The sequence below is a fragment of the Rhinichthys klamathensis genome, unplaced genomic scaffold (genome assembly GCF_029890125.1).
Source record: "Rhinichthys klamathensis goyatoka isolate OS25496 unplaced genomic scaffold, OSU_Roscu_1.1 h1tg000040l_1, whole genome shotgun sequence".
Taxonomy (NCBI): Eukaryota; Metazoa; Chordata; class Actinopteri; order Cypriniformes; family Leuciscidae; genus Rhinichthys; species Rhinichthys klamathensis.
This window is the reverse complement of record NW_026606587.1, coordinates 10279848-10304417: the sequence shown is the minus strand read 5'-3', so window position 1 is coordinate 10304417 and position 24570 is coordinate 10279848. Positions and strand designations below refer to the sequence as shown.

The 24570-nt window shown below is 43.3% G+C and overlaps 1 protein-coding gene across 1 annotated transcript; it reads right to left on the bottom strand.

The window, feature by feature from the left end:
- Positions 1-1286: 1286 nt before the first annotated feature.
- On the bottom strand, positions 1287-22770 carry LOC130081827 (taste receptor type 1 member 1-like). The gene is made up of 6 exons (XM_056246523.1): positions 22589-22770; positions 22164-22461; positions 21280-22026; positions 20870-21082; positions 19986-20106; positions 1287-2247 (listed from the first exon to the last, which is right to left on the bottom strand). The coding sequence occupies exons 1-6, from the start codon at positions 22768-22770 to the stop codon at positions 1313-1315; spliced, it is 2496 nt and encodes an 831-aa protein (XP_056102498.1). The 3' UTR covers positions 1287-1312.
- Between the last annotated feature and the right edge of the window lie 1800 nt (positions 22771-24570).

Sequence of the window (24570 nt, the reverse complement as noted above, 5' to 3'; positions counted from 1 at the left end):
ATAAGACAGTTGCAGCTCATACAGAACGCTGCTGCCAGGATTCTGAGCAAAATATGAACATATCACACCAGTCCTCAGGTCTTTACACTGGCTCCCAGTTACATTTAGGATTGATTTTAAAGTATTATTACTGGTATATAAATCATTTAATGGGCTAGGACCTCAATATATTGCAGATATGCTCACTGAATATAAACCTAACAGATCACTCAGATCATTAAGATCACATCGGCTAGAAATACCAAGGATTCACTTTAAGCATGGAGAGTCTGCTTTTAGCAATTATGCCAGCCGCAGCTGGAACCAGCTTCCAGAGGAGATCAGATGTGCTCCTACAGTAGTTACATTCAAATCCAGACTCAAAACACATCTGTTTAGCTCTATGCATTTACTGAATGAGCACTGTGCCACTGTTCGTCCGACTGTTTTTACTGTACTTTATTTTATTTTTTATTCTGAACTGTTTTAATTATTCTTATTTGTTTTGATTATTTAATTTTTTTCTATGTAAAGCACTTTAAATTACTATTGTGTATGAAATGTGCTATATAAATAAACTTGCCTTGCCTTGCCTATTTGGATTCTTATGATTAAAACTCTATTCTTTATCTGTTTGCCTGCAACCACCCGTGACAATGATGACATTACAGTAATTATTGCAGTGAAAGCAAGAAAAGTTTTATTATAAATAATAATAGTTTTTATTGGGGATTGGGGCACCCACCAACTAGTGCCCCCTCAAAAATGTTGAGTGCATGATGCCCCTGTGTTTACATTACATTGTTACATTACATAGTGTTGATTCAAACATGAAAACAAAAGCTTTTTAAAAATCTAAATTACTCTTTTTATTCTCAAAACTCACATTGTATCTTAATGCAGATTGAACTCCAGAATAGATTCTCTACTTTGCCTATGTGTTTCTGTAACATTGTGGTAGCATAATAGTAAAGAATCTAAGCCACTAACACAGAGTTTAAGAGTTCACATCCTATCGACCTTATTTTCCAACTCGAAAGTAAGCTAATCTCTGTGAATGTGTGAGACTTCTGATTTCTATAGCCTCTATAGGTAAATAACAAGAAGAATAACAAAGTGTAGTAAACAGTAAAACTATTTGTGCTACAAATCAGTGTGTTTATGATTATGATAATAGATTCAGATATGATAACAAACTCCAGTACAAAGGACTGTTTTTGTACAGCTAAAATAACTGGAAGCGAATGAGACCGGAAGCTTTGCACATTCTAGTTATAAATAGCAGCATCTGCTCTTATGTTAAAAAATAAGGTAGATACACAAAGACTAATGTCTAAGTCCTACTAATGGTTTGGGTGTAATTCTGAATAGATGTTTGAAAGTATGCGGGAGTGTTCTTTTGTGGTTGGAATATTATGATGTAAGATTTTGGTATGAAATAGCTAAAGAGAATTCCATTTATACTAGATATCTGGGCTATTGCATTCAAAAGGGTGACATACTTGCTTTTGACAGAGAGGTATGCTGTTAAGTACACAATCCAGCTAAGATAGTACAAAATGAGACTGAAGGTTATTGGTTTGGCCTCATTGTAATTTTTTGGCAGATCTCTTCCCATGTAAGAAAACAGGAGACAAAGGAAACCAAGAAACCAACCTATGAACACAGCTATGGTTAATGTTATAGAGTTCCCCATTTCACAGATGAGCATAATTTGATCTTTAAAAGTCCATGAGTCAATTATGGGTTTGCCAGGAGAGACAGTCATCCATATCACACAAGAAATTAAATGAATGGAAGAAGAAAATGCAATGAAGAGCCACTGTCCATTGTACTTTACCCAAAGGCTGTGCACCTTAGGGAACTGAGCAGCCATTTTAAAAACACAAATAATTTGAAAGGAACGGACAGTTAAACAGGAAATACACACAGTGAAGAAAAATGTAAATATGACCTTTCTCAGGAGGCAATGTGCAAATGTGGGTTTTCCAAAGAAAAATAATGCACTTATGCTAGACAAGATCAAACATATCAACATTAGAAGACACATGCTACCACCAGCAGACCTCACCACTGGTGTGTTGTAATTGTGGTAGAAAAGGCTAAATATGGCAATGAGTAAAATAATTATGCATATGGCAGAAACCATGACAGCAATTGAGGGGATTTCTGTGAACTGAAGATAGACAACAGAACGTCTCTTACATGTTGTGCTGCCTTCATCAGACCATTCATTCTCTGCACATGGAAAACAGGTATAGGGGTCCCCTGAAAAACAGTAAAATAATATGAATGTTTAGTAATAGTATTTTCCATAAGGTTTGTGGAAAAAGGTGTACAGTACACTTCAGAATACTTTTAAAAATGTTAATTATTACACTAATAATATCATTTAAAAGAATATACCTCGCTTTAGAACTATTTTCACAAGTAAGGTGGAAATTTTATAATGTCTAAGTACAAAAATACAAACTATTCCACATTTATTCATTCATTTAAAATCTTTATGTTTCTTTCCACATAATATTTGTTTGAAAACATAGCCATTCTTAGTTTATTTTAACAAAAGAACTCAGGATAGACAGAACAATGGCGTAACATAACAAAACACAGGGCTTAAATACACAGGGCAAACAAAGGAGCTAATGAGATGATTAACTAGACACGCCTGAACAGAATACTAAATCAATTAGTAACCAAGGAAACAAACAGGCAGGGAAAGGAGGAGAACAGAACCCATCAACAAACTAACAGCAAAATGCAAGTACAGAACAGGAAAACTAACTCAGAATATAAAACCGTGACAAAAGGAGTCCAACCATTGGGCATTGTGGAGTTGTGACAGGTAAACAGCGACACCAACAATACAGGAGCCAGGGAGGCGCCTGTAGCTCAAGGAGCCAGGGAGGTGCTGGTAGGAGGTATGGGGTTGTGTGCCACCCACACACACACACACAAGATGGCTATGACCATCAAGGACAGCGCTAACTTCCCTGGGCTTAGTTCTGGGACTTGAGTGGCCTCCTGGATCGAGCTCTGGGGTAGGAGTGGACTCCGGTGCAGACTCATGGGCTGGAGCGGGCTCATGACTGAACTCTGGGGCTGGATTCTGGAACAGACTCTGTACTGTGCTCAGAAGCTGGAATGGATTTGCTACATATATTGCTGCTGTTGTGTGGCCCAGACACACAACAGCAGCAATATATATGATCAGGACCACGTCTTCGGTCACGCCAGAACTGAAAGGAAAAGCTGGCTCTAGAATTCCTTTCTCCTGAGCAGATTTGGAAATTTCACTCTCTGGAGTAAACTCAGGAATTTCATTCACAGGAACGTACTCAGGAATTTCGCTCTCAGGAACGGACTCAGGAATTGCACTCTCAGGAACGGACTCGGAAATTTCACTCACAGGAACCTCCTCAGGAATTTCGCTCTCAGGAACGGACTCTGGAATTTCACTTTCAGGAAAGGACTCGGGAATTTCTCTCACTGGAACTCGGCTCGGAAATTTCTCTCACTGGAACAGGCTCAGGATTATTCGGTCTCTGCAACTGACTCAGGAATTTCAGTCACTGGAACAGGATCAGGAATTGCAGTCTCTGGAACTGACTCAGGAATTTTAGTCACTTGGCTGTCGGCTGGCACGCTGGTTTTCTCATCGCTCTTGCCGATGGTAAAGGGGGAACCATTGCAGAGGAGTACCCAGTCCATGTACTCCCTAAATGTCCCTCGAGGTCCGTCTCCAGGCAGGCATTGAGGCCTGCCTGGAAAAACACACACTGACTGGTGTCATCGTAGTGGACGAGATGTTGTAAATCTAGGAAGGATCAAATCAGCCTTGTTGCTGAATTAAAGATGTTAGAGTAATACAGACTAACTTTGTCGCATTAAAAAATACACACATTTGTCACGGTATGCTGAAGAAGAGATTCCAAAAGGCGTAAAGCAGGTAATACAGTCTTTAATGGAAATAAGGCAAAGCCGCAATGGCCGATTAACAAAGGTAATTCACAAAATAGACAAAGCACATGTCCGGCGCACCTAAGGAGGAGGACTGGCGGGAGTGGTAAAAATCGTCAATAAGCGAGCGGTCCAGGACGTCCCGGGCGGGGATCCAGCTTCTCTCCTCAGCACCATACCCCTCCCAGTCAACAAGAAACTGCCGGCCACGTCCTCGAGGACGAACATCGAGGAGTCTGCGGACTCGATAGACAGGGGAGCCCTCGACGCGGACAGGAGCAGATACAGGACGAGAGGGAGGGCGGACTACGGGTTTAAGACAGGAGACATGAAACACAGGATGGACGCAACGAAGATTAGACGGCAACCTGAGTTCAACAGAGACAGGACTAAGAACCTTAACGACGCGGTAAGGTTCGATAAATTTGGGCGCCAGTTTTCGTGAAGAGAACTGGAGCGTAAGATTAAGAGTGGAAAGCCACACCTTCTGACCGCGAACATAGCGAGGAGTCTAGACAAAGCGCTTGTTAGCGGCTCGGCGAGTGATAGAGCGGGAACATCTTTCTTCTTCACAATAAAGAACCCCGCACCGGCAGGAGAGGAAGAGACAATAGTACCTGCGTTCTAAGCTTCACGCTCAGGAACGGAGGGGGAATAAAGTCTTCCCAGAGGGGGGGTGGAGCCCGGGAGAAGCTCTATGACACAATCATAGGGGCGGTGCGGAGGAAGAGAAGCGGCCCGGGAACGACTGAAGACCGCTCGCGAATCGAAGTACTCCTCAGGAACCCCAGACAAATCACCTGGTTCTTCCTGGAAAACAGAAACAGAGGACACGGGAGGAACAGCAGACATCAAACACTTAACATGACAAGAAAGGATGGAGCTTAGAGACCAGTTAATCTGGGGGTTATGCTCAACAAGCCAAGGATGGCCCAAAACAACGGGGGTATTTGGGGAGTGAAAAACTAAAAAAGAAATAGTCTCACGGTGGTTACCGGAAACGGTGAGACTCGAGGGGGCAGTAGCACGGCGAACCCTGGCAAGAACCCGTCTATCCAAGGCAAAGACGGTGGTGGGGTACTGAAGATCGACAAGAGGAATACCGTGCTCGAGGGCCCAGGTCTCATCCACAAAATTCCCCTCGGAACCAGAGTCTATCAAGGCTTGACAGGAGGCGGAAGAGTTGGGCCAGCGGAGGTGAACAGGAAAAGTAGTCCGAGAAGGCAGCGGAGGGTGCAGAGAGGAAGCGCTCACCAGTAGCCCTCTCTCTACTGGCAGGTGGTGACAAAGTGATTGTCAGAGCCACAGTAGAGACATAGCCGATTGACGATGCGGCGCTGGCGTCCGGCAGCAGAGATTCGGATCCCGCCCAGCTGCATAGGCTCCTGGTCTGCCACGGAAGCGGAGGAAGAGCTGGCCATAGAGGAAGGGAGAGGTGTAGACACAGTGTTGCGAGCGCGTCGTCGTAGCTCAAAACGTTTCTCCACGCGAAGAGCCAAGGTCGATCAGGGGGTCGAGAAGAGAAGGAGCCTCGCGAGCCAGAACTTCATCCCTGATTTCGGCATTAAGATCCTTGATGAAACGCGCCACGAGCGCGGGCTCATTCCATCCACAGGAGGTGGAGAGAGTGCGGAATTCAACAGAGAAGTCCGCGACTGAGCGTCTTCCCTAGCAGAGGGTGGATAACAGACGAGAGGCCTCAGGACCATGCACTGACTGGTCAAAAACCTTTAACATCTCCTCTTTAAAAAGGGTATAGTGGTTTAAACAGTCTGCATCAGAGCTCCAAACAGCCGTTCCCCACTCACAAGCCCGTCCCTTGAGAAGCGAGATGATATAGGCGATGCGAGAGTGTTCCTTGGGATAGGTGAGAGGCTGAAGCGAGAAAACAACTTCACATTGGGTAAAAAAATGACATGCACTCAGTCTGCTCACCCGCATAGCAGGGGGGGTTGTTCACACGGGGCTCTGGGGCGTCCGAAGATCTAGAAAAAATTAAACTGCTTGGTGAGGTCAGCCATCTGGGAAGCCAGTGTCTCCACGGCATGACAAGCAGCGGAGAGTTCCTCTTCGTGCTTACACAGCATGGCTCCCTGGATCTCCACAGAGGCTTGGATAGGATGTTCATCCGTAGGATTCATGTTGGTCGGATTATTCTGTCACGGTATGCTGAAGAAGAGATTCCAAAAGGCGTAAAGCAGAAATACAGTCTTTAATGGAAATAAGGCAGAAAATAATTGAACAGCACCGGACAGGACAGGACAGGACAGGACAAGACAGGATTGAACTTAACATCTGTCAATGAAACACAAATGTAAGTAACATACGTGACGGGTAATAATAATCCGACAGAGAAGAGGAGAGTGAGATAGCTAGAAATAGAGAGACTAATGACAAGAGATTGAGAGCAGGTGTGAGGATGAGAGAACGAGGAACAGCTGAAGGAGATGAGTGAGTGATAACGAGTGAGTGATAACGGGTGTGTGTGTGAGAGCAAGAGAGAATAGGAGTAAAGAGCAACCAGCAGATGGAGACAGAGTGAAAAAGAAGAGAGAAAAGAACCAGGATCATGACACACATTATCTAACTTATGTAACTGACTAAAAGTGCCCCATAAAGCCCCGTTCACACTACACGCGACCAAGCGACGCGATACCATTCATTTCAATGGGGAGCTGGCGATTTCCGGCGACACGCGCGACAGCGACCGTTGGCGACCGGATGGGGCGTGTCTGGCGACGCGACAAAGTTGTGATCTGTTTAACTTTATGCAAATGAGGAGCGACTTTCGGGAGCGACAACCAATAGGAGCGGAGCGCGTATGATCCTTCTCCACATCATTGGATGTCATTCATAAAGGCAACCAGTAGTGAGAACTCCCACTAGCGACCTCATCGCCAGCCACTGGCGACATGCAGCGACAAAGTCGCTTGTAGTGTGAACGGGGCTTTATGCTTTTCAAACACTACCTTTCATGCAATGTGCAATGTAGCTGTCTGTGAAAATAAACAATCTGCAAAGTTGTGAAGCCGAAAGTGCACAATAAATCAAGTTATTGTCTCTCAAAAGAAAGAATTGACCAGGAATTTGAATCCCACTTCTGTGACAGCTACACGTCACTGGGTAACATATTTACATAATGCCCGCCTATGTTCTACATTGTCCGTCAGCGAACAACATCTACTTTGAACAGCCCTCAAACAATGTTAAGTGTCTGCCTTGCTGCATGGTTTGCGTCTGTAAGCTCCGTATCTTTCGGTTTTAAATCTCTATTTATCATTCCTTGTTGTTTATATTGCTAAATATAACTTACTCATCAACATACAGTTGGTACTTAACCAGGGGTGTGTTTCCCGAAAGCATCGTTAGCCAACTATGGTCGCAAGTTCAGTCGTTATCAGCATAGTTCAACGAGTCGGTGTTTCCCAAAACCATCGTTCCAACGAACATTAGCAAACAGAGTTGTGTGGTTGGAACGACAGCTCTCGAGCTGTGGTTAGAAGCATAGTTTCTAGATTGCATGACATGTGGACTCAATAAGTCCGTATCTTGAGCAAAATAAGCAAGCTGACATTCAGTACAACCTGTGTCTTTTATTTAGAATACATACAAATGTAATTTACATCTTTGAGTTTGTCAAGATATTTAAATCACCGTTTCATTGTCTGTCATTTTTATTAATAGGCATTTAGATGATAGGCTAACATTGAAGCCTAGGCCTACACGTTGTTAAAGGAACACTCCGACTTTTTGGGACTTTAGCCTATTCACCTTATCCCCCAGAGTTAGATAAGTCTATACATACCTTTTTCATCTCCGTGCGTGCTATAAGTCTGTTTGACGCACCCACCTAGGGTTGCCACCTGTCCCGGTTTTACCGGGATTGTCCTTCTTTTTAATAACCTGTCCCGGGAAATTTATGCACTCTCCCGGGACACTGAATGTTCCGGTTTTCGAAAGGCTACGTGAATATGTATGTTCAAACTGTGTAGCGCGCGCAACGGCAGAGAGGGAGAGAGCGAGAGACCTTGCGTGTGTGTGCTAGTGTGCGTCTGTGAGTCTGCCTCAAGAAGCGCATGTAATCGGAGTGTGGAGCGCGCTTGCTGCACGAGGCGCGGGCGCGAGCACTTCCGTTTTTCTATCAACAGTGGAAACAACTTAAAATAGGCCTACTCTATCATTTCTGGTCATAGAAAATAAACATCATTCGGAACAATACATCATTCGCAACTACTTTTATTTGTGTAAACTCACAATAAGAAAACATTGTGCTTTTGTAAAATAAAATAAAACAATCAGTCGCGCTCTTTTATGGTCTCCCTGAACTGGATCGCGTCTCAAAAATAAACAAGCCCATAGGCTAAAGCTTGAAATGTCCACTTTTAAACGAACAAATTCGAATCGAAAGAAAATACAGTCTGATTATGTAATCCATATGAATTTCTTATCTAAAGGTGCATCCGCTTTACAGCGGAGATGGAGATATGTTGCAGCCGAATTAGAAAATAGCCTAGGCCTACTAGTTTATTAATAAACATTTAAAATGCCTCGTTACTTTTTCAGAAACATTTATAATAGCCTATAAATCATCTATAGCCTTAGAAATATAGTGTTTGGCCTTAAACCATTTTGTCCATATAATTTGTGAATATTTTAAATGTTTAATAAAGGGGCAAAAAGTCATGAATCGATATGTCCCGGTTTTTTATCAGACATAGGTGGCAACCCTACACCCACCGCTAGCCTAGCTTAGCACAAAGACTGGATGTAAATGGTTGCAGCTAGCATACTAATCCAAATAAGTGACAAAATAACGCAAACATTTTTCTATTTACAAGTTGTGATTTGTATAGTCACAGAGTGTACAAAAAACAAAGTCACATGAGACACAGACATATTTTAACCGTATAAATACTGGGAACTATTCTCTGAAGGCGAAGCACTGCTACTTGGGCGGAGTGATAACCGCAGCACCGAGACGCGCCGTGGTGAGGAGCAGAGAGCGCGTCTCAGGTGCTGCGGTTATCACTTGTGACTCTAATGAGAGCTGTCTCAGTACTATGGTACGGTCTAAATCCTGACTGTAAATCCTCGCAGATACCATTTCTTTCTAAAAAGGAACATAGTTGTGAGGATACTGACTTTTCTAGTATCTTTGACATAAAAGGTAGATTCACGATTGGCCTGTAATTGACTAATTCTGTAGGATCAAGTTGCGTTTTTTTTACAATCGGTTTAATCATAGCCAGCTTTAAAGCTTGTGGTACGTATCCTAATGACAAAGATGAATTGATGATATTAAAGGGGTCATATAATGGTACATGCACTTTTACAAGTTGATTGTACTGAAATGTGTGTTGGCAGTGCCTGTGCACAACCATCATATAATGATAAAAATCCATCCAGTGTTTTTGTTTTAATCTCCTTATATGTTTTCCCCTGCCTCAAATTGAGCCGTTCGTTTTTGTGACGTCAATAAAACGGACGCCCCTCCCGCGATTGTTGATTGACAGCAGTGATTCAACACAGACCCGCCCTCGCTCGTCCTGTCAATCATAGTCTGCGCGGATCGGCGCGGTCATTTTTGATATGCTGGAGCACTGTCTATGAGCAGAATGGCGTCTAAGCGATTGGTGTTCTGTTCTTGGGTGCAATAACGAACACAGCAGTCATTTTAATGTTCCCAAATCCGAACCGCTGAAGACTGAGTTTTGTTTTCGAAGGGAATATTCCCCACGAGCAACGTCAATGCTCTCATGTTTGCCGAATCATTTCTCAGTGGACTGCTTTATAAACGAGGATCAGTGTAAAGCTGGTTTTGCTGAGAAGCTGCACCTGAATAAAGGATCGGAACCTATTCGTCTTCCTGCTGAACCTTCAGAAGAACTAAAGTGAGTGTAACGTTTTATTAATCTTTATATTAATATTTATATTAATCTTTGCAAATCGCCAGCTGTACACTTCACGATGGTTTACACTCGGTTTACACTCAGGGTACATTACAGCATGTTTTCTATGTACAACTGTCACGGTTCATGGATTCATTGACTCGCCCTCGCTAGGTGTGTGCGTGTTGTGTGAATGGGCGCGGCTCATCAGCACGGCTCGTTATCTCCGCTGATGAGCTGATCAGCGCCAGCTGTTTTGAATGAGAATGTCCTATATATTGTTTGTCATGTTGTCTGGTCTCTGTCAGATGGTTGTTGAGGTTCACGGATTACTCACCGTCCTTTCTCCTTGCCCAGTGTCTGTTTCTCCTGTTATTTGGACTCTGCCCTGTTCTGAGGAGCGTCAGCCGTATCCAGTCCGTGCCTGATCTGGTGTCTCCGCCTCGTTCTGGGAAGCTGCAGCCGCTTCCAGAGACTGTTCCTGTTCTGTGGTATCTGCCCGTTTCTGAGAGGATTCTACTGTTCCTGCCTTGCCGTCTGCCCACGGAGTCCTGTGTTACCGAGCCTGGGTTCGGTCGCCTGTCTGTCGTCCACTGCACTGTTTGCCACTACCTTGTGTTTAATAAACACCTGTATTCACTCGCGATTGAATCCACGACTGTTCTTTCGTGCCGTGACAGAACCATCTGACCACCTACATGGATTCAGCGAGTGCAGCCGAGGTCGGGAAGATGGTCGCCGAGAACCACGCCCGCATGGATCGACAAGATGAACAGATCGGATCCTCGGGTCGGGCGATACAGGCTCTGGTAACACAGGTGTCTGAGCTCACCTCTCAAATACAACGTCTGAGAGGTCCCGCTGCGCCAGCCCCGCCCCCGCCTGTTCCCCCGGAGTCTCCGAACGTCAACCGACCAGAGCCGCGCATCCCCACCCCGGAGAGGTATTCTGGGGAACCAGACCTGTGCAGAGCGTTTTTAACAAAATGTTCTATTTTTTTCTCTCTCCAGCCTGTGACGTTTTCCTCTGAGGAGAGTAGGGTGGCACTCGTTATGACGCTGCTGTCTGGACGCGCGGCTCAGTGGGGAACAGCGGTGTGGCAGAATAGACACCCTTGCTGCTCCTCGTTCCAAGCACTCGAGCAAGAGATGAGGCGCGTGTTCGACCGCGCGGTTGCCGGACGGGAGGCGGCCCGCCATCTGGTCGATCTCCGTCAGAATAACAGCTCTGTTTCCGACTATTCCATCCAGTTTCGGACATTGGCCGCCGAGTGCAAATGGAACGAGGAGGCGCAGTGGGACCTTTTCCTGCATGGGCTGGCTGACCGTGTTCAGAAGGAAATTTACACACTGGAATTACCCAAGACTCTTGATGGACTGATTGAACTGGCTATCCGAGTCGATGCACGCCTACAACAGAGAGGGAATCGACAGTTCCAGACTCCGAGGGTGGAGGTCGCGGAGTTTCCCGGTTTCAGAGTAACGAACACGGTCAGTTCCTCGAACGATCCGGAGCCCATGCAGGTAGGTCGAGCTCGACTCTCCCGGGAGGAGAGAGAACACCGCCGCTCGAGGGGTCTGTGTCTTTACTGCGGGGAGGCCGGCCACTTCGTTTCCACCTGTCCTTTAAAAGGCCAAGCCCGGCGGTAGGACGGAGGCTACTGTCGGGCGGACTTTCCTTGACCAGACCCTCGAACGCCACCCTCCTCCCGGTGAGACTCCAGTGGGCAGACCATTCCTTCAACGGCCAGGCGCTGGTGGATTCAGGAGCGGAGGGAAACCTGATGGACTCGTCGTTGGCCCACAAGCTTCACCTCCCCATCACTGCCTTGGACCACCCTATCACCATCCACGCACTAAATGGACAGGAACTCCCGGGCATCACTCACGTTACTGGGCTCGTCACACTCATCACTTCGGGTAACCACACCGAGAGGATTTCACTCTATCTCACTCAGTCACCTCACGCTCCCCTTGTCCTGGGTCATCCGTGGCTGGTGAGACACGGACCCCGGATAGAGTGGGGACAGAACTCTGTGTCCAGTTGGAGTGAGAAATGTTATGCCTCATGTCTTTTGTCTGCTGTTCCGTCTGTTTCTCGTTCTGTGTTGCAGGAGGAGCCAGTGAACCTGTCTAACGTGCCACCGGAGTATCTAGACCTGAAGGAAGTGTTCAGTAAGTCCCGGGCTGCTTCTCTTCCTCCGCATCGTCCTTACGACTGTGCTATAGATTTACTGCCAGGTACGTCTCCGCCTAAGGGCAAGTTATATTCACTTTCTGTTCCAGAAAGGGAGGCTATGGAGAAATATATTTCTGATTCTCTAGCAACTAAGTTCATTCGCCCCTCCTCTTCTCCAGCGGGGGCGGGATTCTTTTTTGTAGGGAAGAAGGATGGTTCTCTGCGACCTTGTATTGACTACCGGGGGTTGAACAACATCACGGTAAAGAATACTTATCCTTTGCCGTTGATGTCTTCAGCTTTCGAGAGGTTGCAGGGAGCATCGATTTTCACAAAATTGGATTTACGTAATGCATATCATTTGGTTCGCATCAGGAAGGGGGATGAGTGGAAGACCGCGTTTAACACCCCCAGGGGGCATTTTGAATATTTGGTTATGCCGTTTGGGCTTTCCAACTCCCCAGCGGTCTTCCAGGCACTCGTCAATGATGTGTTGAGAGACATGGTAGATCAGTTCATATATGTTTACCTGGATGACATATTGATTTTTTCTTCGTCTCTCCAGGAGCACGTTCAACACGTCAGACGAGTGCTTCAGAGGTTGCTAGAGAATGGGCTTTTTGTCAAGGCGGAGAAATGCGCGTTTCATGCACAGTCTGTTCCTTTTCTAGGGTACATCATCTCGTCTGAGGGAATACGAATGGATCCTGAGAAGGTTAAGGCTGTGGTGGAGTGGCCAAGTCCAGATTCCCGTAAGGCCCTACAGAGGTTTCTGGGGTTCGCCAACTTCTACCGGCGTTTTATTCGCAACTTCAGCCAACTAGCCGCGCCTCTGACTGCCTTGACCTCCCCCAGAACGGTGTTCAGGTGGTCAGACACAGCTGAGGCTGTGTTTGCTAAACTTAAAGGCCGCTTCGTTTCAGCCCCCATCCTTATAGCCCCTGATTCATCACGTCAGTTCGTGGTGGAGGTCGATGCGTCAGAGGTGGGGGTAGGAGCAGTGCTGTCCCAGCGTTCTCCCACAGACGACAAGATGCATCCCTGCGCGTTTTTTTCCCGCCGTTTATCGCCTGCCGAACGTAACTACGACATCGGTAACAGAGAGTTGTTGGCAGTCAAGCTAGCGTTGGAGGAATGGCGTCACTGGCTAGAGGGGTCGGGGGTACCTTTTATCGTCTGGACCGATCACAAGAACTTGGAATATATCAGAACTGCCAAAAGATTGAACTCCAGGCAGGCTCGGTGGGCACTTTTTTTCGGTCGTTTTGATTTTGTTCTCTCGTATCGCCCGGGTTCCAAGAACATCAAACCCGACTCTTTATCTCGTATTTTTGACCGTTCCGAACGCCCGTCTACTCCCGAGTGCATTTTACCCGAGACCCTATTTGTCTCCACACTCACATGGGAGGTCGAGTCGAAGGTCAAGTCGGCCTTAGAAGGGGTAACGCCTCCGCCCGGTTGCCCACCGAATCGTTTGTTTGTGCCGGAGGGATTACGGTCCGACGTTATCCAGTGGGGGCATTGTTCCAACGTGGCTTGTCATCCAGGAGTTAACCGAACTAGTTATTTAGTCAAGCAACGATTCTGGTGGCCACTTATGGCTCGTGACATCCACAGTTTTGTTTTGGCTTGCTCGATTTGTGCCATTGGTAAGACTTCCAATCGACCTCCAGATGGGTTACTTCAACCGCTGCCTGTCCCTTCGAGACCCTGGTCCCACATAGCGCTAGATTTTATTACCGCCCTCCCACCCTCCCAAGGTAACACGGTCGTTTTAACCGTGGTGGACCGGTTCTCTAAGGCGGCTCATTTCATCCCCTTGCCCAAATTACCTTCAGCCAAGGAGACGGCGTTGACAGTCGTAGACCACGTCTTCCGCTTACATGGCCTCCCGGTGGACGTGGTCTCCGACAGGGGACCCCAGTTTGTGTCCAAATTTTGGCGAGAATTTTGTAGATTGCTGGGAGCGACTGTCAGTCTGTCCTCAGGGTTTCATCCCCAGAGCAATGGCCAAACCGAGAGAGCCAACCAAGATTTGGAAAGGGCGTTACGATGTTTGGTCTCCAAGAATCCTTCTTCCTGGAGTCAGCAACTCTCTATGGTGGAGTACGCGCACAATACGTTACCGGTGTCGTCAACGGGCCTATCTCCGTTTGAGTGTAGTGTAGGTTACCAGCCACCAATTTTTCCCAGTCTGGAATCCGAAGTCGCGGTTCCCTCCGCCCACGCCTTTATCCAGAGGTGTCAACGCACGTGGATCAGAGCCCGTGAGACTCTGCTCCAGGTGGGTGCACGCACCAAGGCTAAGGCCGATCGCCACCGGTCTAAACCTCCCGTATACGTCGTTGGTCAAAAAGTGTGGCTTTCAACCAGGAACATTCCGCTCCGCTCCGTTTCTAATAAACTTGCTCCCAAATTCATTGGCCCATTTACTGTCACCAAGATCATTAGTCCGGTGGCAGTCCGCCTCAACCTTCCTCCAGCGTACAGAAGGATTCATCCCGTTTTCCATGTATCTAAGATTAAACCTGTGTTTCATTCACACATTAATCCGCCTGCCCCGGTTCCCCCCCCGCCGCGACTCGTAGATGGGGAACCAACGTATTCGGTTAATCGTATACTGGATTCGAGACGGAGGGGACGCGGATTCCAGTATTTGGTGGACTGGGAGGGTTACGGTCCGGAGGAGAGAAGTTGGGTTCCTGCCAGGGACATCCTGGACCACTCCCTTATCGATGATTACAATCGACAGGTAAGGGTGTCTGGGAATGCCAGGCGGCATTCCTAGGAGGGGGGGTACTGTCACGGTTCATGGATTCATTGACTCGCCCTCGCTAGGTGTGTGCGTGTTGTGTGAATGGGCGCGGCTCATCAGCACGGCTCGTTATCTCCGCTGATGAGCTGATCAGCGCCAGCTGTTTTGAATGAGAATGTCCTATATATTGTTTGTCATGTTGTCTGGTCTCTGTCAGATGGTTGTTGAGGTTCACGGATTACTCACCGTCCTTTCTCCTTGCCCAGTGTCTGTTTCTCCTGTTATTTGGACTCTGCCCTGTTCTGAGGAGCGTCAGCCGTATCCAGTCCGTGCCTGATCTGGTGTCTCCGCCTCGTTCTGGGAAGCTGCAGCCGCTTCCAGAGACTGTTCCTGTTCTGTGGTATCTGCCCGTTTCTGAGAGGATTCTACTGTTCCTGCCTTGCCGTCTGCCCACGGAGTCCTGTGTTACCGAGCCTGGGTTCGGTCGCCTGTCTGTCGTCCACTGCACTGTTTGCCACTACCTTGTGTTTAATAAACACCTGTATTCACTCGCGATTGAATCCACGACTGTTCTTTCGTGCCGTGACAACAACGTTCTCAATATAATTCATAATCCCACGTTTATAATGAACAACGCGTTATGGTATTGTGTTATTGTGTTACAAACGGTGTATGCGCAGAACAGAGAGGCGGGGTGAGCAAAGCTCATTATCATTTAAAGTCATATGCACTGAAACGGCGTGCTGAAAACAGAGCTGTTTTTGACCAGGTAAAATAAGTGTTTTCTTACAATACTAATGAGAATTTTTAATTAAAGTATATTACAAACTTTTAATTTAGACCCTAAAGAATCATATTAGCTTGTACAAAAATGGCATTATATGACCCCTTTAAGAAGGGAATCTATGACCTCTGGAAGCATCTCTTTCAATTGCTTAGTCGAAATAGGGTCTAACATACATGTTGTCGATTTAGATGATTTAACAAGGTTAGAAAATTCTTCCTCTCCTATAGCAATGAATGAATCGAATTTTTCCTCAGGGAGACTACAATGCACTGTCAGATGCAATATTGTAGTAGACGGTTGCATAGTTATAATTTTCTCCCTGATATTATCAATATTGTAAGTAAAGAAGTTCATAAAGTCATTATTGCTGTGCTGCTTGCAAACGTCTGGGATTGAAGCTTTATTTTTCGTTAATTTAGCCACCGTTTCAAATAAATACCTAGGGTTTTGTTTATTTTTTTAATCTTCTTTAAGCGCAAAGGAACAACTGTGTTTAAAGTAATGGAAAATAAATCTTCTATCGAGTTCTTCTAAGCTATCTGGGATGCTGAGGAGATGAAACTGTATTAGTAGTTGAGTATTAGTAGACTGGTAGGGTTAGGGTTAGATTAAGTTGACATGTAGTTGCAAAATTACTTATAGTCAGTAGAATGTCTGTTGGGGGACCATCACAATAAAAGAGTTAGCAGATATTGAGCAGACAGTCTACTAATAGTCTAATGAGAGTTAGTTGATATATTTACAAAGGTATAGTCAACTGCACGTTCAAAAAGGACCATCAAAATAAAGTGTTACCGGTCTAACATTTGTAACACGGAGTCAGCTTTGCAGCCTTGGCTAAATGAAGTTTACACGAGACTAGATAATGATCTGAGATGTCATCGCTCTGCTGCAGAATTTCAACGGCATCAACATTGATTCCATGTGATAATATTAGATCTAGAGTATGATTACGACAATGAGTAGGTCCTGACACGTGTTGTCTAACTCCAATAGAGTTCAGAATGTCTTTAAATGCCAATCCTAATGTATCTTTTTTAATTATCTACATGTATATTAAAATCACCAACAATTAGGACTTTATCTGAAGCCAGTACTAACTCAAATTAGCAAAATCTTTGATAAAATCTGTATGGTGGCCTGTATACAGTAGCCAGCACAAATCTCAAATGTGATTGATCATTTATATTATATTAGATAGTGTTACATTTAGCACCAACACTTCAAAAGAATTATATTTGAAACAAGACTACTAAGTAATTCTGAAGATATTACTATAAATTACAGCAACACCTTCCTGTTTGTCTTTCAGAGGGGGCTCATGTTTATAACAATAATCTTGGGGGTTGGACTCATTTAAAGTAATGTAATCGTCTGGTTTTAGCCAGGTTTCTGTCAAACACAGCACATCTAGGTTATAATCTGTGATCATATCCTTAACAATAAGTGCTTTTGAAGTAAGGGATCAAATATTCAGCAAACCGAGCTTTATCATTTGTTCATTTGTATTGTATCTGTTTTTTATTTGTTGAACATCAATTACATTTTTACCCTTAAATAGGTTTGGGAGTTTTTTGTATTTCCTAATTCGGGTAACAGACTATATGATGATATCTATTGTAGGTGAAAGAGTCTCTATGTGATGGGATTTATCTGACCTCAGTGACGTGAGACAGCTAGCAGACGGTCGGTTTAGCCAGTCTGTCTGCTTCCTGAAGCCTAGTTCACACTACATGATTTTAAAACGTCGGGCTGAACTGTCCGGATCACACTACATGACTTGACTTCAATCTTGTCTACAAACCACGTTTTGTCACAAAAAATCACGTGATAAAACGAACAGGAAATGACGCGAAACATCACGCGCGAAGACCCATGCCTTGCTCTGATTGGAGCAACCCATGCCTTGCTCTGATTGGCTGTAGCTCATGACATCACTGAGGTTGAGTCGGGCGACAGCTCTGGATATCTAGCATGCTAGATATTTTTCTGGGCTCGGCGACGCGTCTGCGAGGCGTCAGCGAGCGTCTTTGATGCGTTGTTGGCTCTTTCATACTAACAGATTGTCGAGCGTCCATCGTCCGCTAATCCCCCGCGATTTGCACGCGATAACACCCTGACCTGTCGGCGAGCTCAACGATTTGCAAATCGGGCTTAAATCGGGCTTATAATCCTGTAGTGTGAACTAGGCTTGACCTGAGCCTGAATTCATGTTTGAGCTCTAAGACTATGTGCCATATTTCTAGAGAGAAGAGCAGCACCATCCCAGGAGGAATGAATACCATCTCTTTTCAACAGAGATTCATCTTTTTGTCCCGCAAAACTTTTCCAATTGTCTGTGAATTCTATATTATTTTGCGCACACCACTTAGACAGCCAGTCATTGAGTGAGGACAGTCTACTAAGTATCTCATCACTCCAGCGAACAGGAAGGGGGCCAGAGCAAATTACAGTGCCTGACATCGTACTTGCGAGTTCACACACCTCTTTAACGTTAATTTTAGTGATTTTAGTCGAACATCATTAGTGCCGACGTGAATAATAATCTTAGAGAATTTACAATTAGCATTAGCCAGCACTTTTAAATTTGCTTTGATGTGGCTCCCGGCAAACATGTGACTATGGTCGCTGGTGTCTCTATTTTCACGTTCCGTGTAATAAAATCGCCAATAACTAGGGCACTTTCAACAGGATTCTCAGTGGGTATTTCACTGAGTGGGGAGAATCTATTTGTTATGATAATCGGAACGGAAGAGCGGTGTTTTGTCCCGCGACTACAGCGTCTCACGGTCACCCAGTTGCCCAGCTGCACAGGCTCTTCAGCCGGAACCGAACAATGTACAGAGTTCACTAAGCTAGTCGCATCCAAAGTAGTATCTAAAGCCCTTGCATTCTTATTATCCTCAATTAAAGTTTGGATGCATGTCTCTAGTTCTGAAATCTTCTCCGTCAGCCTGACTATCTCCCTGCATTTATCACATGTAAAGCCCTCTGTGCTGACAGATAAGGCTATGCTATACATGTGACACGAACTGCAAGTGACAATAACAGGAGAAAACATTACTCACCGTGTTTGTTGACTGATCCTACTTACCACATTTGTTTGATAGACTTGTAAAAAGCGCGAGCGCGCGAGAGAAAAAAAGACGGCAAGCACGCATGGCAGGTTAACAGGCTAGCGAGATACTAGCGTATGGTGCTAGCGATAACGATTTAGATAAAAGCTAGCGATGTCAGATTAATGTGATAGGCAATATTAGACTGTATCTAATATATGTTTAATATATTAAACATATATTAATGTTTTGTAATGTATTGTTAATATTAACAAGCTTTAATGTTACATCAGTAATTCACGTAATGTACACGCTGGTACTGATACAGTTAATGATACAGTTCCCGCATGTGCACTGCTATAAATTAGCAATATACACATCGGTTTGTTGATGGACATACACTTGTTAATGCTGCTGATGGTGAGGAATTACAGTTGCAAGATCTCATGATGAACGTAAAACTGAGTAGCGTATCACTGAGAAACGTTCTGCTCGAGTCGTCCTTGCGATGGAGGTTCGGGTTGAATAACTAGCTTTCAATGTTTCATCATCGGACTCGCGCACAGATTGATATGGTAAAATCGACGCCATCATTACTGTCTTTAGAGTACAAGCCTCCGGTGCTGAAATTCAGTTATGGTAATGGCTGGGCATTTCGTTTCCGACATGTGCTGTAAACCGTAGACCAATCACAACAGACTGGGACATCTGGCCAATCAGAGCAGAGTAGGCTCACAAAAAGGAGGGGTTTAGAGAGACTGAGTCTTTGGATGAGTCTTTTGAGAATCATTGGAAAATGTGGTGATGTGCAATGTATATTATGAGAAAATGAAAGTGATTTTTCACCTTTGATGCATGTAAACCTGTTGTAGGAGACCTCAAAAAAATGTGGGACCTTTAAAATAGCATAATAGCAGCACTTTAAAGTAAAATTTTTGTGATAGTATGTATCCAGTGTGGGACACTTCCATGATGTTTTTTGCATTCCATGGACATAATGATTTTTACACTGTACAAACTGTATATTCTACCCCCTAAATCTATCCATCACAGAAAACTTTCTGCATTTTAACATTTTCAAAAAACATCACTTAGTATGATTTATAAGCTGTTTTCCTCATGGGGACCAAAAATGGCCTCACAAGGAGAAGGATTTTGGATATTGCTATCTGTCCTGTAATGTAGAGTTTACCAAGACCACACACACATACTCACACATCCTTTTTAAACATTGTGGTTTTGATAATGGTTTTGTGAGATTACTTCTAAGAGTTTTACCAATGTAGCACTTTTTTGTAACACAAAAAAATAAAAAACTGTAAATTCGAACTGAATCTAATATTTATAAACATTTAATTTTTGGAAACTTAATTTGTACTTACGAGAATAATCCACATAGCTGTTAGGCAGGCATTTTTTACATGTAAAACAGCAACTATGAAAACCTTCAGGTTGCCTTGAAAATCCCTCCTTGCACTCAGCAGAGCAGTTTGAGAAAGGAACCTTTAAAGAATAAGAAAATGTGTTATTAATGTTAAAGTTTTTCTCAACTGATTTTACACATTTTTCTAAACTGTGTCAGTATTTACAATTAACTCATCTGAACACTATGCAATTTCAATAATGGACTGCAAATTACAAAATACATAATTCCCTTAAACACCCCCAAAAATTCTTGCTTCCAAATATAGAAAAAATAGATATTTGGTTACAGTTTATTATGTTTGCCTGTTACAGTGTAATTATACATTTAAGTACCGATTAATATTAATTAATTACATTTAGGCCTACTTGCTATAGCAGGGGTTCTCAACCCTGGTCCTCGAGGGACACTTTCCTGCAGAGTTTAGCTCCAACCTTGATCAAACTCACCTGCCTTTAGCTTTCTAGTAATCCTGCTTAATTAGCTGGTTCAGGTGTGTTTGATTAGGTTTGGAGCTGAACTCTGCAGGGCAGTGGCTGTTTGAGGACCAGGGTTGAGAGCGCCTGTGCCCAGTGCTATAGGGTTAGGGTAGGATTAGGGTTTGGTTTATGGTTAGTTGCATGTAATTATGTTAAATTTATAGTTATTAATATAGTAATAACATGTAACGTGTAACAAGGACACATTAAAATTAATTGTTACCAGATCTTGTCAGCTTTATGAAAAATGAATTAACAGAGAACAATCTAATTGTCTTGATGTCAATATTTTAAATTTGATTGAGAAAAACTGGAATCTATAAAGCTAAATGTTTGGATAAAGGCTCATCAAATTAAGACTTACAGAACCGTTGTTATGCCAGGGCAGGAGAGAGTTGTTGATTGTTAAAGTCATTTCTGGATATGTATCATATGTGCCCACCATCTCAAACTGTGGATGATTTACATCAGTGTGCCAGAGCACAACTGCATAATTGATGGGTATATCATAATTATCATCATATTTCACCTGACGACCATTGAGTGGAAAATTCAACTTCTTAATTTCTCCCACTAGCTGTTGTGAGTTGTGGTGATTGTACCCCCATTATTTTACAAAAAAAGACAATTTATAATATTACTATAACTTTTTATTTAGTTAGTAATAATGAAACAATATAATATGCAATTTCATAAAAATATGAACAATATTTAATAAAATAAAACAATGTAATTAATAGATCAACTTGTCATAAATAAAATGAATTCTCTTACCATGTATGGCTTTACCACTGTGTTTTTGCGGCATCCATTCGTGTCGCACTGCAGAACCTTATGTAATGCATGAGCTATGGTGTATATGGCAGCATAGATGGCAAAAGAGGATGTGGGATTTTCATTTATAATCTCCTCTGCGGTCCACGATGTGCAGTAATCACAAACTTGATTACATGTCTTAGTCTTACTCTGGATGTCACTCTCTTCATTATGGGTGACAACAGTTGATCTCCTGTCTTTATAGACAAATTCGTTAAATCCAGGCAATGTCAACAATCTCTCCGTAATACCAATGATTGTGCCAATTTTCCCAATTCCTGGCTCTCTGGGAAGCTGTTGATTCATAGCCCATGCTTGACTTGCAATCCATACTTTGTCTTGGATGTTGTTTGCTATGGCTGCTTTGATAATTTTGCTCGCATATTGTGGCAGAGCAAAAACAACAATGACATTGATTTCGAGCATTTCAATCTTTTGAAGTGTTAGAATGTAGTTTGCGTTTAGGCGTAGAATCTCTTGATAGCCCAAACAAATGCCAGTATTGCTTATATACGTGTTAAACAGCTTTAGTCCGTCTGAACCGTAATCACCTTGGCTACCAAGAAAGGCAACCCAGTTCCATCCAAACCTTTGAATGATTTGAATAATCATTTCTATCAGGTTTTTGTTGCTAGGCATTGTTCTTACAAAAGCAGGATACTTAAGTTTGTTGTTTAATGCATTGCTAGAAGCTCCATAATTCACCTTTGAAACAGAAGACAACAAAATATTATAAACAATTCACAAGCATTTGTATAGTAACTTTGTAGTCCTGAACAAAGGGCAGTAAGTAAGTGTGTAAGTATTTCATTATGCAATCTATAAAAAGAAGCTTAACTCACCATAGGTATAAGGTCCATTGTGAATAGTTCTGCAATAGTAATAGCTCGTGTGCTTTCAAATGGCCCTGTTAAAGCAATCACTTTAGGCTGATGGTTGTTCAGTTTTTCTTTAGGCTTTATTGATCCATTATTTGAGATAAAACTTAAGACTGAATGAAAATTCTTTGTATTAGAACAATAGTCAAATATGTCATAGCCCAAAGAAACATTGGGCAGAAGAGTGGTGGAGTTATTAATCTCCTCCACGGCAAACCTCATTACTTGCAACATCTGATAGCCAGATTTTGAGGGTCTGTGCCTTGAAAACATCAATGAAGAAGTTAATAGCATATCATTAAAGTTTCAGTTTATAAATGTGATTATGAAGAAATGCTAATTTGATTTACAATACAGGCAACCCAGCTGATAAAAATGTCCTTGCTTACCTGAAACATTCAGTGGTCTCTGGGGACAACAGGGGTGTTGCTTGTTCAATTTCATGTAAAGTGAAAAGGCCACCCAATAAGTAATCTCCGTCCAAGCTGAAATCAGATTTTGAGCAAGAAACTTCGAAAAAGAAACAATTAGTAAAGCCAACAAGGAAAATGTAAATGCTACTGAGAGACATTGTTTAAGTTGGCCTGTTGGTCATAAAGCAGATGTGCAATTCGTTTGAGAATCGGGCTTATATTCTACTCTTAATTTTCTTAAAACTCATTTTAATTTTCTTAAACCACTATATTCAATGAAACAAATGGCCATTTCCATATCTAAACTCAACAAGCATATGTCAGTCATTTATTAAATGGAGCATTACACCACAATGCTCATCATAAAAAAACAAATTTTACAAGCCCTTTGTGAACAGACTGTACCCTTCTGAACAATCACTGAGGTTTAGAGGTGGTGAGCCAAAAAACAAACAAAAAAAACTCTAGGATATGTATACATTAGAGATTTTACAACAGACTTCTGTTGGGGTGAATACTGTGGTTTTACAAGTTATTTTTCAGCAACACTATGGGTGTTCGCATATACTTTACATTTTTAAATTTGCTTAACCCAGTTCCTACATACATTTAATTTCTTTTGCATATCTGATGAGCAAGGATGCGGCCCACCTCTGGGCCTCATCCTTGCTTCAATTCTGGCCCAGTTCCCGGCTGGGTCCCCGGCCCAAAACTGGTCCAACACACTGACAACGGACTCAAACAACTTCCTCTGGCCCAGATGTGGCCCACACCCTGTAAAATGACTCTTATTTATTGATATGGCCCAGGTCTGGCCCAGGCACTGTAAGACAGTTCTGGCTGAGAGTCGGCTGGGTCCCCGGCCCAGATGTGGCCCAGAAACTGGCAGACAGTGAAACACAAATTCAACCATTTAAAAAGGGGTTTTATTATAAAATTAACAAATACACTTTAATATAAGCATGTGTTAACAATGAACAAAATACAACGACAGAACAATGCCATATCAAGTTAAAATCACTTTAAAACTAAATATTTAAAGTAAAGTACTTTAAGTAAACTCAGAATATTTAAAGCGATACCTTTCCAAATTATAAAACGACGTCATTTGGGGGAGCACGTGTGTTGTAACAGCCCGTGTGTGGACCACGGATGCTGCCTGTCATTGACTTACATAGGCATCACTTCCGTGGGCACATCACGGAATTTTCGGCGATTCCGTGAAACTGCCACGGATTTTGAGTTAAGGGTCCGTGTCCATTTCACGGAATTCTGTGAGATCAGGTTGTTTTGGCATCATGCCATCAATTTTGTTGATGCAGTATACGAAAATAGTTTTGTCAACCTACACAAAATCCCCATTTTTTTTGCCGGCATGACCTGAAGATGATACGATTCGATTTTGGTGAAAATCGGACCAACGGTCTAGGAGGAGCTAGAAAAATTAGGCTTTTAAAGAAAATCACAGGACAGGAAGTTCGGCCAACTATGGCAAAATTGAAATCTATGTTCTTGGCATGACCCAGGGAATCTATTTAGACCAGTTTCTTTAAAATAGGCTAATTTGAACAAAAGTTATTAGCATTCTTGGAAATTTCATTATAACTTTTGACCACAAAGTGTCTCTTAACTTTTTGAAGTTCCTTCAGGGCGTGGTGCAGATGACACGTACAAAGTTTAGAAATGATATGCCAATGTGTTCGTTTAAAATACAGCATTTTTTTAACAAAACTCAAAATGGCCGATGTCCAAAATGACCAACAAGGAAAAATTGGTTATTTTTTCGACCCGGCATGCTGCACCGAATCTAAAGAGACCAGTTTAATTATCCATATCTCCTCACTACGCTGAAACTGTGCAGATACCCTCAGGTCATGGTTGTCAATACACAGCAAGTTTGGTCAGAATACGCTAAAGCATTGCAGAGATATAACCTAAAATCCATTTTGACGTGCCCT

What these genes read in the sequence shown, in the direction of transcription:
- LOC130081827 (XM_056246523.1), bottom strand. Translation starts at nt 22,770, where the DNA reads ATGTCTCTCAGTAGCATTTACATTTTCCTTGTTGGCTTTACTAATTGT. An exon ending in CAATGGACCTTATACCTATG is followed by an intron (nt 22,027 to 22,163) that starts GTGAGTTAAGCT and finishes TCTGTTTCAAAG; the next exon opens with GTGAATTATGGAGCTTCTAG. An exon ending in CCTGGCATAACAACGGTTCT is followed by an intron (nt 20,107 to 20,869) that starts GTAAGTCTTAAT and finishes TATTCTTTAAAG; the next exon opens with GTTCCTTTCTCAAACTGCTC.